General features: G+C 38.8%; 1 protein-coding gene across 7 annotated transcripts in view; it reads right to left on the bottom strand.

The window, feature by feature from the left end:
• Positions 1–767: 767 nt before the first annotated feature.
• The window catches only part of LOC131689105 (mitochondrial adenyl nucleotide antiporter SLC25A25), a 103,089-nt gene continuing 90,537 nt past the window's right edge, over positions 768–13,319 (bottom strand). For 5 of the 7 annotated variants that reach the window (XM_058973924.1, XM_058973925.1, XM_058973927.1 and 2 more), the window contains 3 exons: positions 5,760–5,918; positions 5,122–5,689; positions 768–2,521 (listed from right to left, as the gene is read on the bottom strand). In XM_058973924.1, the coding sequence (XP_058829907.1) occupies positions 2,307–2,521; positions 5,122–5,689; positions 5,760–5,918 (942 nt within the window). In that variant the 3' untranslated portion in view covers positions 768–2,306. Of the gene's footprint in view, positions 2,522–5,121; positions 5,690–5,759; positions 5,919–9,020; positions 9,439–12,516; positions 12,866–13,319 lie in introns of those variants that run through there. The other 2 variants (XM_058973930.1, XM_058973931.1) reach the window with 2 other exon arrangements.

The raw sequence follows: 13,319 nt of genomic DNA, 5'->3' as shown, positions 1-13,319 counted from the left end.
CAGATTTTCTAATTTGAGGCGTCAGTGATGAAGCATCCTGTTTGGGTGTTATGAGCTTCTTAAGAGTCATGCAGTGCTCCATCACTTTCAAGGTGTCGCTTCACTTACTGCAAAAAGTGATGGTTTTATATGCCGATTTCGAGGGCCGTGCACCGGTTTTTCACTTTCGAGTGTGGATTGCTTGCTGTAACAAGAAATGCGACGTTAGGACAACGTTCACGCCATTTAAATGGTGCTTGACGCAACGTCAGTAACGGAACATTCTGTTCGACTCTTAAAAGACAAATAACTTCACAAATTATAGGTGAGTTAAGGACAAGTTACGCACTGATCCTAAAGGGTCAAACAGAATGCCGCGCCACTGACGTTGTGTGAAAAGTTTCAAAGCTGTCGTCTCGCTTGCTACAGAAAACAGTCCATGCAGATGTCTGCCAAACGGGCTTTAACACTTCGCCAGTGCCGGAATATTGGGCCCTATTCTCACAGTCACGTCGCCTAGTGACTAGAAGAAAATTTTCTTCTAGTCACCAAGTGACGTTACTGTGAGAATAGGGCACATTATGTTTGACGCTTCAATCAATGACACGACAGGTAGGATAGAATTCCAGTTTTCTACACTGAAATCAAATACAATACTTACAATGTACTCAAACGGACGTTATTCAATTCGATTAAATGCACCTTATTCAAGTTGAAACAACAGTCCAGCAAAAAAAGAACAACAAAAACAACAAAGGACAAAATTTAAAAAATGAAAAAGCGAACGGTTTTCAATTCCAAATAAATCGTTATATTTCAAAAAAAAAGGTTCGTATCTTTTAGTATTTAGTCATTTCTAGTTACCGATGATAACTATTTTCACATCAACAGATCTGTCTTCGCTCATTAATCCTCTATTGTGCCGTTACAGAACCACTTCGACGATTATCCGAACCCTTATATAGTAAATGACTGAAAAACGAGGCTGCATTTTCGGCAAGAAAAATATGCACCTCGTGAACTTCCAACTTCTACGCCGTTTAAAAATATCGAGCAATTTTACGAACTTCATATCTAGTAAATTGATAAAAAAAAATGTTGATAATTTTCATACTTTGCTCCCTTCCTTATCTGCATGATTTACTTTCGGAAACTTCTAGCTAAACGAAAAGCGCATTACAAAAAAAAATCTTAGACCTTTCTATTCCTCCTCCCACACACACACTTGCATGCACAATTCGCTCACTCACATTCGCCACACATCCATTAATCCGCATAGCCACTCCCTTACGAAGAGGATAGCACCTTCGCTGACCTTCCCCGCGGAGCCGGCCGCAGGAATCACGCAACGATAGAACACCACCCTCGAAAAGGAGACGGCGGACATCTCTCTATTCTGACCTAACCGAAAGGCACACGCAGATTCAGCGGTGCAAACCCGACGACGCGTCATCATTTTCCTGCTCTTCAATATCGCTAGTCTTCTATGATGCTAAGTTTGACACCAGTTGCTTTTCTCGACAGTGAAAAAATGACATCCTCCTATTATTTGAAAATTTGCTAATACATCTAATGCTGAACTAAAAAGGAAAATAAATAAATTGAGAAAGGTTCCTATTTGTTAACTGCTATTATAAGCTTCGCTTATATGTTTTCTGATCCGGCTGGATTATTTGCTTGTTATTATGTAAGTTTATTATATTTAACCGGGGATTTTAGAGAGACTTATACGAATCGGTTGGAAAAAATACACTTTAGCTTTTGCTTTACTTCGCAATTAACAATGGAATCGAAATAAAAATTGTCTCTTGTTATGGGGTTTGCACTAAAGATTAAAAAAAGAACTAATTGCTTTAGTTTTCTCTAAAAAAGGCTTCAATTTGTTACTAGTTATAAAAATAGATTGGAAAATAAATTAAATTGCAGTATGTACACCTTAAAAGAAAAGAAAAGCACAGGCCTGTGTGGGTGTTTGCTGCCATTTCTTTTTCAAGAAGTGCTCGTTTTATAATGAAGAATGTTCCATGTTTTCCTTGCGTTCCCTTCAAGACGTCTTGAGTACGGTTTCCAGTAGCGACAAGATGGTAGAGGGATATGTTTGGAAAACAATTTCCAAGGCTGAATACACCAACTCGCTGCTTCGTCGAAGAAACGGCAGCGACGGCCACAGCAGGAATAGCGCGATGACGATAACGATGGCGAAAGACGACGGAAATGACTGTTAATATAATAGCCACCACAACAGCGGCGATCAATAGTTGCAGCATGAAGAGCGGAGCTAGTAGCAGCGGTAGCGGCTGAGAAACGATCACCCAAGCCGTAGCAAATCACGTCATGTTCACTCCGAGAGCGCGGCTCGAGTACTCGTACACCACGTAGCTGATCGAGACGGCCGGCAGCACCTTGATGAAGTTGGGCGTGATGCCCCGGTACAGTCCCAGTGGGCCCTCGGTTTGCAGTATTCGCTTGAACACGTTCGACATGTTCGGCTGGACCTGGGCCGTGAGTCCGTCCGCTGGATTTTGCGAACCGATGGTGACCGCTGGAAGAGGAAGATAGAAAGATGTGATTAGTTAGATATTAGTGCTTTTGGAATCAGGCAACCCTCGAAATACAAACGCAGACATCTTCAAATCAAAGTATTTATCAACCTAGCAAAAAATCCATCAATTTTCGAAAATCACAATTAAGGAAGTCAAGAGATTCAAAAATAGCAAGAACTCCAAATACAACAATATAAGATTCCAGAAATTTAGGATGCAAATCAAGCAACCTAAGACTTCTAAAATGTTGAGATCAAAAGTTGAACAATCCAAAAATCGAAAAACTAAAACAAATACTAAAGAATAAATACGCACGGGCATTACCAAAATTGGGTTTGAGGGGATTTTGAGATCGAAAAATTCAAGGATTCATAGATTCAAAAGCACATATGCATAAGGATACGAGAACTCAAGGATCCCAGAAACACCAGTAATGCATAAAATCAAAGATCTAAGATTTGACTAATACAGACGGTCCCAGAGTCAATAGTTACACGAATTGAAGAATCTCAAAAACTAAGAATGTGACAATTCAAAAATCTAACTATCCAAGGATCTGAGAATTCAAGAAAGTAATATTCTGGAAATCTGAAAATCGCAGAATCTGGTAAGAAGGGTAACTGAGAATCAAAGAATCTGAGAGTCGCAGAATCTGTGAATCCCAGAATCTGAGAGTCCCAGAATCCGAGAATCTCATTACCTGAGAAAAACACACTCTGAGAGTCCTTGAATCTACGAATCACATAATTTGAGCATCCCAGAATCAGTGAATCCCCTGGGAATTCCAGAATCTGAGAGTCCCTGCATCTACAAATCCCAGAATTTGAGAATCCCAGTGTATCTGAGAATCCCAGAATCTGAGAATCTGAGAATCCCAGAATCTGCGAATCCCAGAATCTGATCATCCCAGCATCTGAGCATCCCAGAATCTGAGAATTCCAGAAGCTGGCAATCCCAGAATCTGCGAATCCGTGATTCAGAAAATCCCAGGACAGAAACCCGGATTCTGAGAATAACAGAAACGGAGAATCCCAGAATCTCAGAATCCAAGAATTTGAGAAACATAGATTCAGGAAATCCAAGAATCTGAGAATCGCACAATCTGAGAATTCAAGAATCGGAGCATCTCACAATCTGAGAATCCCAGAAGTTGAGAATCCCAGAATCTGAGAGTCCCAGAATCTACGAATCACATAGTCTGAGAATCCCAGAATCCGTGAATCTCCTGAGAATTCCAGAATCTGAGAGTCCCAGCATTTACTAATCCCAGAATCTGATAATCCCACAATTTCAGAATCCCGGTGTACCTGAGAATCCCAGGATCTGAGAATCCCAGAGACTGCAAATCCCAGAATCTGAGCATCCCGGAATCTTCGAATTCCAGAACCTGAGCATCCCAGCATCTGAGCATCCTAGAATCTGAGAATTCCAGAAGCCGGGAATCCCAGAACCTGGAAATCCGTGAATCCGAGAATCCCAGGAACTGAGAAACCCAGATTCTGAGAATAACAGAAACGGAGAATTCCAGAATCTCAGAATCCAAGAATTTGAGAATCATAGATTCAGGAAATCCAAGAATCTGAGAATCGCACAATCTGAGAATTCAAGAATCTGAGAACCTCACAATCTGAGAATCCCAGAAGTTGAGAATCCCAGAATCTGACAGTCCCAGAATCTACGAATCACATAGTCTGAGAATCCCAGAATCCGTGAATCTCCTGGGAATTCCAGAATCTGAGAGTCCCAGCATTTACAAATCCCAGAATCTGAGAATCCCAGAATTTCAGAATCCCGGTGTACCTGAGAATCCCAGAGACTGCAAACACCAGAATCGGAGCATCCCAGCATCTGAGCATCCTAGAATCTGAGAATTCCAGAAGCCGGGAATCCCAGAACCTGAGAATTCTGGATCGAGAAATCCAAGGATCTGAGAAACCCGGATTCTGAGAATAACAGAACCGAAGAATCCCAGAACCTCAGAAACCAATAATCTGAGAATCATAGAATCTTGAAATCCAAAAATCTGAGAATCGCACAATCGGAGAATTCCAGAATCTGACAATCTCACAATCTGAGAATCCCAGAAGTTGAGAATCCCAGAATCTGAGAAACCAACCATCCAAAAATCCAAGAATCTAAGAATGGAAGAATTGAAGAATCTAAGAGATTGAAAGTCCAAGAAAAAATTAAAGAATCCAATGATCCAAGTTTTCAGAGATCGAAGCATCTTATGACCAAAATATTCAAGGAATCAATTATCCATGGATCTAAGGATTCCAGTAATTCAAGCATTCAAAAATTCAAGTCTCGTTTTCGTTATCCAAAATAAAGAATTTCAAGAATTCAAAGGTAAAAAAAATTTAAAAAATCCTGATTTTGAGAATCAAAAAAGCCAAAAATCTAAAATTTGAAGCAATCAGAAAACCAAAAATTCTCAGTTAGTCCCTTAAAAATCTTTGTTGTTTTCTTATAAGCTACAACTTGGTGGAGGAACTTCTAAATAACAACGCTTCCCCATTGAGATTGTTTCCGCGAACCAAGACGTTCGTTTACGAGCCTGATACAAAGCTTCTAATCTAAAACAACATCTTCAACCAACCTTGTGCCTGCAGTCGGGTCCGCACCAGTGCCAGCGGGTACGAGCACACCTGCCCGAGCGTACTGGAGGCGCTACCGCACGCCAGCAGCAACCAGAAGCTCGGCTGCTCCGTCTCGTGGTGGCTCAAATACTTCTTCTTCAGCGTTTCGTACACGGCCAGATCGATACCGGCGTACGGTATGATGCCGAGCATGTTTGGAATGTAGCCACGGTAGAACGAGCGCAGCCCCTCCCGGCGGTAGATCTTGCTGGCCGCGTCCATTATACTACTGTATTGTCCGGTTTTTCTTAACGCTAGTCGGGTTTTTAATACTTCTAGTGGATAGATGACGGATTGGGAGACGCCTCCGGCACAGGCGCCCGCAACGAACCGCTCGTAGATGGTCATCTGGCGTTTGTCGTTGCCACGGATCAACCGTTTGACCTGTTCGTACGCGGCAAACTTGATGGCCGATTCGGGTGCGATTTTAAGCACGTTAATGAAATTGCCTCGCCATAGGCTCTGCACACCGCCCTCCTTGAGCATGTACTGCAGACAGTCTGAGATTCGCTGTTTGCTGGATTGAACCTGTGAGGGGCAAGAAAAAGTTAGTTAGAATCGGATGTCGATGGTTTTTTGTTTTATTTCAGTTAATTACCTGCAGGAACACTTTGAGCCGATCGAGTGGCGCGGTACATGTTCGCGAGACAGCACCCGCAATTCCTCCAGCAGCCAGGTGTCGCCACCACATGCCACTCTGCATTTCGCTCTGTGTGAAATCATCAGGTACGTTCAGATCTTCACCGATGTCCAAGTACTGAAAGTAACGATAATAGCGAAGAAAAGAATCGCAATTAGTACTGCTGCTGATGCTTGTACTGGGACTCTCGGACATAGTATTGTATGTCATAGTGGGTCCGTCCCAGGGTGCTCTGTCTACGAAGGAATGTGATAGGATAGTACTCGGGGGAATGTAAACAAACAACAACGACTAGAATTAGGGAGCTTGCTGGATAATGAGCCTACTTAGATGAGAGTGTTTGTGTCACGTACAATCGACATGCTTTCGAGGGGTGATGTTGAACATTTCAGAACATGTTTAATTGGCCCTAGCATTGAAAATAATATTACTTGCAATTATCTAGATCGCCTACGATGCGGGATGACGCAAACGCGACAGTAAATTTCACAAGACAACCAGCGCGTGTTGAAATACAACAAAACGTCGCGCGTAAGGGACAGACAGGACGGTATACAACGGGTCATATTGAACCACTTCTAACCGGTTACAGCGAAAAATAGGACCATAAACAAAACCATCTGATAGCTACCAGTGCTTCGTCTGTGTGATCCGCGTATTGACAGAAAAGAAAACACATCAGCACACTATGTGTTTGTGTTGTTTGGGTTTTGAAACGTCACAACGACCGTTTGACGTAGCAGCAACGTGATCAACCCATTTTGCGACCGAGAGACAGGGGCTGAGCACGCTTTCTTAACGTGCAGCAGATTCACTGTCGATCGCGTTCGTACGGTATGATCAAAGTTCAGTTTCATTTAGTGGTTTTATGTATGCGCGTGATTAGCTGGAATGGTTTAGGCTGTGCGTGCAATTTCAATTCTGTATACGCATTGAACTAAAAATGGCTAATCGGAGATCTTTTAGTTGAAAATTCAAAGATTGGGGTTCAAGGTGATGAAGACGGTTAACTTTCTAAATAAAGTAAGGTCATTTCCGACAGGGATATCTTATCAACGTATTATTTGATGAACGAAAATTCCTATCTTCTTGAAAAAATAGCAATCAATCAACGGATCTAATATAAATGTCCAATTCTTCTCTTGGCGTAGAATGATGTAGCACTTTTGACGTTTACGAGAGCGACCACAAAGACTTATTGTTAAACAAACTGATAACAGTATTTTGCGAAGCAAGCAATGCAACAGAGTGGCGGATTCGGTCAGCTAGCGATCAGACATAAACATTATGTTGAAGTGCTGCTGCTGTAAACCGATTACACCCCATCATTCGCGGTGACTTAGTTTTCTACAATCTGGAGTGTTTATGTTATTCCCTTCGAAAGGCAATCAGTTGAATGTACGTAGATCAACTGTTTACAGGGAAACTTCGGACTCCACGCGCTGCCAAGCCCGCGCGTTTGTAAACATTTGCTTTATGATATTCGACTGTTCGCAAACAGCCGATGATTAAGAGACGTTCCAAAGCGCATCCGGGTTAGAAATAGGTCAATTTGTGTAATCTACTAATTCTACTCGAATGTCTCTGTGAAGTGCTTTGGCAGACTGGTAATGTGATCAAATACGCGGTATCTTAAATCGCTTGAAACTGCCTTAAACCGATCGCTATCCGCATGAAGTGTTAATCAATTTACCTTCAAACGAGTGGATCTATCCCGATTGAACATGACGAACTGACGACAATCGGATCTGACGATAAAGAAATGTCAACAGTGATTGTCATTCATTAACACAACTCTGTGATTGCGACTCGAAGCTTTCAAGGCACACGTATTCAATTAACCGGTTGACCCTAAAACCAAGGTTCGGATCGATTATCTAGCAGAAATCTAATCTTTTGTGGGAAATTTTAGCAAGCAATTACAATATAACTGGATGACCGAACCAACCAAACCACGAAACCGAAGGTCACCGAAATCGACCCCTTGCAAGAGTGTCTGCCTGCTTATCGCACAAACTGAAATTCGACAGGCATCCAGAAATAGCAAGCGGTTGCCAAGAGTGATTAGGGCTTCGAAACAAAAAATCAGTCAACTGACGACCGAATGTTTCTTCGAGTACACCAAAGAGATAAGATTCGGTTCACGCCCCTCTATAGCTGAAGATTGGCCCGATTCGTGTTCCTGCGCGAACCATATTTGGAATAAGGTGTGTTCGATTGCCAGTTCGAGGTCTGATCTTTAACCTTCTCTCGCCAGTAGTGTTCGGACCTCTCGGGGAAGATTGCTACTGTTTCACGTTTTTATCAGTAGGTACAAAACTGAAGTGAGTCGATGATACGTTAGCTAATGATTAGAGGTACATAACGTATGTACCCACCGCAAACGTGATAGCATTTTTAGTCCTTAAAGTACCTTATACTACGAAACTGCTGAAGTTATGGTCATTTTCGTTTTGGACAGTGCACTACACCGGTGTAGACGGTTCTACACTCTTTCAAACTTGGGTGTAAGAAGTCTATCTCATTGTTTGCATTACACCGGTGTTTGGCACCAGGTGAAAACAATTATAGCGTTTTCGTTTCAACAAGAAGAACACTCAAAGAAACCATTCCAACAGTTCCAAGAATCACAAATATGGTATCACTCCAGAAAACATCTTCTATCGAAATATAAACATTTGAATTGGCAAGCAATATGTAAATGATGGCCAAATATTTCATTACAAACGGTAATCAATCGATAAGTATACATAAATAGATTCGTTGCACTCACACAAAATTATTTCACGGGTCACTTTGTTATTATACTGATTCTTAGGAACAAAGCAGTTCGAGTAGTTCGATAAATGATCGAAATAATGCGGCATCCCCCTAAAAAACCTAAAGCATTAAGCATTGCGAAAAACTTAAAATAATCGTGATAAAGCAGCGAGATAATCGCAAATATAAATATAAAAACCTTATACGTAAAAAGTTTAATTGTTTTGCCAGGCAAACTTTGTAAACATTCTGTACAATTTAAAAAAAAATTATGAGCAAATAAGTGGAATACATATCACGTTTAACCCTCTTAACACAAATGTCTTCCAATGTTCTTTCGTTTGATTCCACATTGGAATTAAACGAATTTTACTTTAAACTCACGAACTTTCATGATTTTCTCAAACTTGATTGACATTCTTAACATAATCGATTTCTTACTTTTCTAAACCATCTTACCTTTTTCATTTTACAGCTTACTTATTGACATTCTTCTCTTTCATTAGTTCTAGTAGTTTCGCTACTTCTATCACTTCCTACACTTTCTATGCTAACTTTATCCTCTTAACTTTTTTCCAATTTAACCTTCATTACCTTTTCACCTTCGACTATCTGTACATTCATTATATTCTTTACTCTCTTTATATTCACTATTATCTTTACGTGCTATACTTCCTTCACAATTGTTCCTTTCTTTTTCTTTTCATCCTTTATTATATTTTTGTGACATTTTTGACGTTTGTTAACTTTTCGCTTTTATTAGTTTCACTAATTTTATTTGCATTAATATTGCTACATTTATTATATTATTTAGTTTCCATAGTTGTATTACATTTTGCACTCTCTATACTTACGTAACTTTCGTCCCTTTCTTTCCTTTTAACTATATATCTTACTTGTTTTTAAATCCTTTACTTTTTATTAATTTGCTTCATTTTTACTTTAAATTGAACCTTCTAAAATTTTCAAAATTCTTGCATTCCGAACATTATTATATAATTAATTTCATCAACTCTTCTGACATCGTCAACTTTCTTTTAATCAGTACCATAACTATAATTACCTCAACTCTATTGTTTTCGATAGATTCATTAAATTTTAATCCTATACAATTTGGACCATTTTAAAATTCCATTTTAAATATTTTTTCATATGCATTCTATTAATTTTCTTGACATTAATTTTCTATTTTATTTATTTGAATTAAATTTATTAATTTCCTTATTTTCTTCATTTTCATCATTGTTTCTAGCCCTTTTTCATAAGGGTTATTTTTTCTATATTCAGTATATTAATTGATTTTTAGTTATTTATTTCACACCTTTTTTATTTTCTTCGTTGTCTTCACCTCCTTGCAATTCTCTTTTAATTGACAGTCTGCAATTCATCCTATTTACTATTTTCATTATATTATTTATTTTAATTATAAGCTTAGTTTACTATTTTCCTTCATTTTTGTTTTCGTTTTTTCCATATTCGTCATATTCTAGTTATTTTCTTCCGCTTATTTTATTTATTTATTTTATTTAATTATATAATTTTAATAAATTTATTTCATTTCTTTTTTTTACTTTTGCCAAACAACTAATTTCCTTAGTTCATTTTCGCTAAAGGGATAACATTATTATTATTCTCATAATGTGCTTCATTCATTTTCTTATGCATTATTTGTTTTATTTATTCTCATTATTTTTTTATTTTCGTTTTTTTACTGACATGGTTTTTTTTCATTATATTTTTTATTTCTATTTTCTTTATTTTTGTTATTTTTTATCTGCATTATTTTCATTATTTTGATTTTATTTATATTGTCTATCTTCGAAAACTTTATTTTCTTCAGTCACTCGGTTAATTTGTTTATTTTCGGTTTAATTAGTTACGTTCTGTCTCATTGTATTTATTTTCTTCATTTGATTATTTCACCCATTTGTCATTATTTTATTCATTCCCTGCGTATTAATATTTTCTCTTCCTTTTCGTTTTATTTTTTCCATTATTTAAATTTTCGTTCACTGTTTCCTATTAATTTTCTTCAGTTTTTTGCAATATTCATTTGATTTAGGCGAAAATTTGTGGTAATGCCGAATTAAAAACAGGTTACAAAAATACGATTGAAAAGGGTGAATGTTATGCAGAAATCAACCAAAAGCGAAATTCATAATAACATTCTTTCGAACTCCGCTCAAATGTGCTACTATTGCATCTTCCAGAGCATAATACGAAACCTCAATCATTGGCAACTTCTGCCATCATATTGTATGCCCGATCTAGGAAAATTAAAGAAAGCGAACGATTTTAATGTATTTCTTTTATTTTGATAATTCCTGATATTAGTAACTGTCTGCCGTTTCGACAGCGTAATGATTTTAATTAGCTTCAACTAAAATTTAATTTGAAATTAGTGAACGTTTTGGTATCTTAATAGACACTTACAATTTGGTGGGCTATTCCTTCCGTGCGCCCTATTTAGCTGTAGTGATTTACAACTCGAGATTTTTTCCTGTCTAATAAGTTTATAATAATTATTATTTTCTTCTCTTTTTAGGTCAACTCACATCTTTTTACAGGTACTCCACGACTTCCTTCTCTACTCTCCTATCTTTCACATTTTCTAAGTTAATTGATCTTTACTAAACATACTATACTTCTCTATCAATGCTTCAATTTTCACTATTCACATTATTTGCTGCCGTTCGCGCTGAGCTTCAGTGAGGAAAAAGAACTGCCAGAAGGAACGTGGTCTGAACGCTGACAGTTTGATGACGTTATTCGACTGATGTCAAATGACGTCTGTCACCCACTGACGCGACGCTTAACTGTTGTCGCGTTGCTTTGACGCTGACGCGTTGCCTTTGCCAGGCAGTGTTTCCAGCTCGACGGTTTCTGCGTTGACAGTAACACTAGTTTCTTAATATTAATTTTCGTTATTTTCTTAAATGTGGTACTGCGTATAACTGCTTTCCTTATTTATGATTGTTGTTCCTCTTATTTTTTCTACACATTTGCTTTATTTAGCTTTACTTTCTGTTTATGCTACTTTTACTTCACTTTAATTTTCTTCAGTTCCTCTATTGTCATTTTAGAGTTATTCAGTTTTTCATTTTCAATTATTTTCTTTACTTTTGATTTTTTTCTATTTTCTCTATCTACACTATTTTATTAATTTTAGATTTTTTTACATGTTTTCTACTTTGATAATGTTCCGAATCACAAATGTTCGGCTTCATGCGAACGGACTGGCAGACTATGGCCATTGTGTTTGGCGGAAGCACTACATTTTGATGCAGAGACTCGCTCATTTCAATAAATCGCCATCAGTAAGAATAGAAGTAACGGTTTTCTTTGTGCTTCATGTAACGCGAATAAGATAAAAGTGTTGTAATTTTACTTCAAATACAACATCCTACAATTAAGCGACGTAGTGATTGATACGCAACTAGTCTCGGCTTGATCTCCTGATTCTTAAAAATTGAACAAATGACAAGCCACGGCCAGTTCAAGATTGAATAAGAGAGCATTTTTCGCACTGTAACTAACAATTAAAAATTGTCAATTGCCGGTGCGTTGTGATGCAAACCTCGAACACCGTAATGTGTTGTTGTGTTTCTCCAAATGCCATTTAGTCACCACGCGGTGCACTTTGCATCAGTTTATCAAACGAACATTACGTATTCAACCGCTCTCTGCATTGGCTAACCAATCTCATTATCTTGCAATTTTAGTGTTAAGAAACCTACCAATTAATCTCAAGGCAAACACTATTTCGATCATCTAATCACATCTAAAACAGCTGCTCAGCTGCATCCAACAATTCAACCTTTCGTTTGCTCCACGCGGATTACACCATCACAGCGCAGCTTATGTAACATACCGTTAATCCCTAAATAACGATCACGCAACAATCCGCTACCGAAATACAATATCGTAAACACAACAAAATTCTACCGTATCAAACCTTCAGCACGACTTCCACGTAGAAGTCGCTATCCAACGTATCCATGATGATGATAAGGGAACTCAGCTGCTGCAGGCCGGTCCGGCCCGGCAATCAATCAATAATCACCGACTGACTCTACGGCACTGTCACTACTGCTGCAATCAGCCGGACAACGACGACGACGACAACGGAGCGGAACTGCATGTTATGCAAAAGCGTTCGGCATCGGGCCAAAAAATTTGTTCTGTAGCAAACACTGATTCGTCGATCCACACCCGCTCGACCAGTTTTCGGAGGTAGCAAGCGGAAAATGTAGACAAAACCGAACCTTTCCGTTGCAACAGTACCGTCGAACTGTGTACAGCCAGCGAAAGGTTGCAAGGTACTAACCAACCAACCAAGCAACCAAGTGGAATGCAGCAACGATGCATAGCAGGCAGAGCTCTCTCGTTCGTGGAAGGCCCTATAGCTAGGTAGGTAGCAAGAGACACCTCCCCGAATGAAACAGACATGGCAATCTCATTAAAACCGAATGGATATGAAACTACCGTCGGTTTTGTGCTGTTTCGTTTCAACGTGTTCTGTAATCGACAGAGGGTGATCGATGCGGACAAATTGATCCAGTGATTGGCAGTTTCCAGAATTTGTAGATAGGGTGATCTGGAAAATACTGGTTCGGAGAAAGACCAACACGGTATTACTAGCTTGCTGTTCCGAATGAGATCGTCGGTGGTCAGTGCGGACGGGGTAATTACTGTAAAGATTAATATCTTGTGTAGCTTGTACGAAGAAATGTAAGAAATAGCATCCGGTTTTCGTTA

The sequence above is a fragment of the Topomyia yanbarensis genome, chromosome 3, assembly GCF_030247195.1.
Source record: "Topomyia yanbarensis strain Yona2022 chromosome 3, ASM3024719v1, whole genome shotgun sequence".
Classification (NCBI taxonomy): domain Eukaryota; kingdom Metazoa; phylum Arthropoda; class Insecta; order Diptera; family Culicidae; genus Topomyia; species Topomyia yanbarensis.
This window is presented reverse-complemented; position numbering and strand designations above follow the sequence as displayed.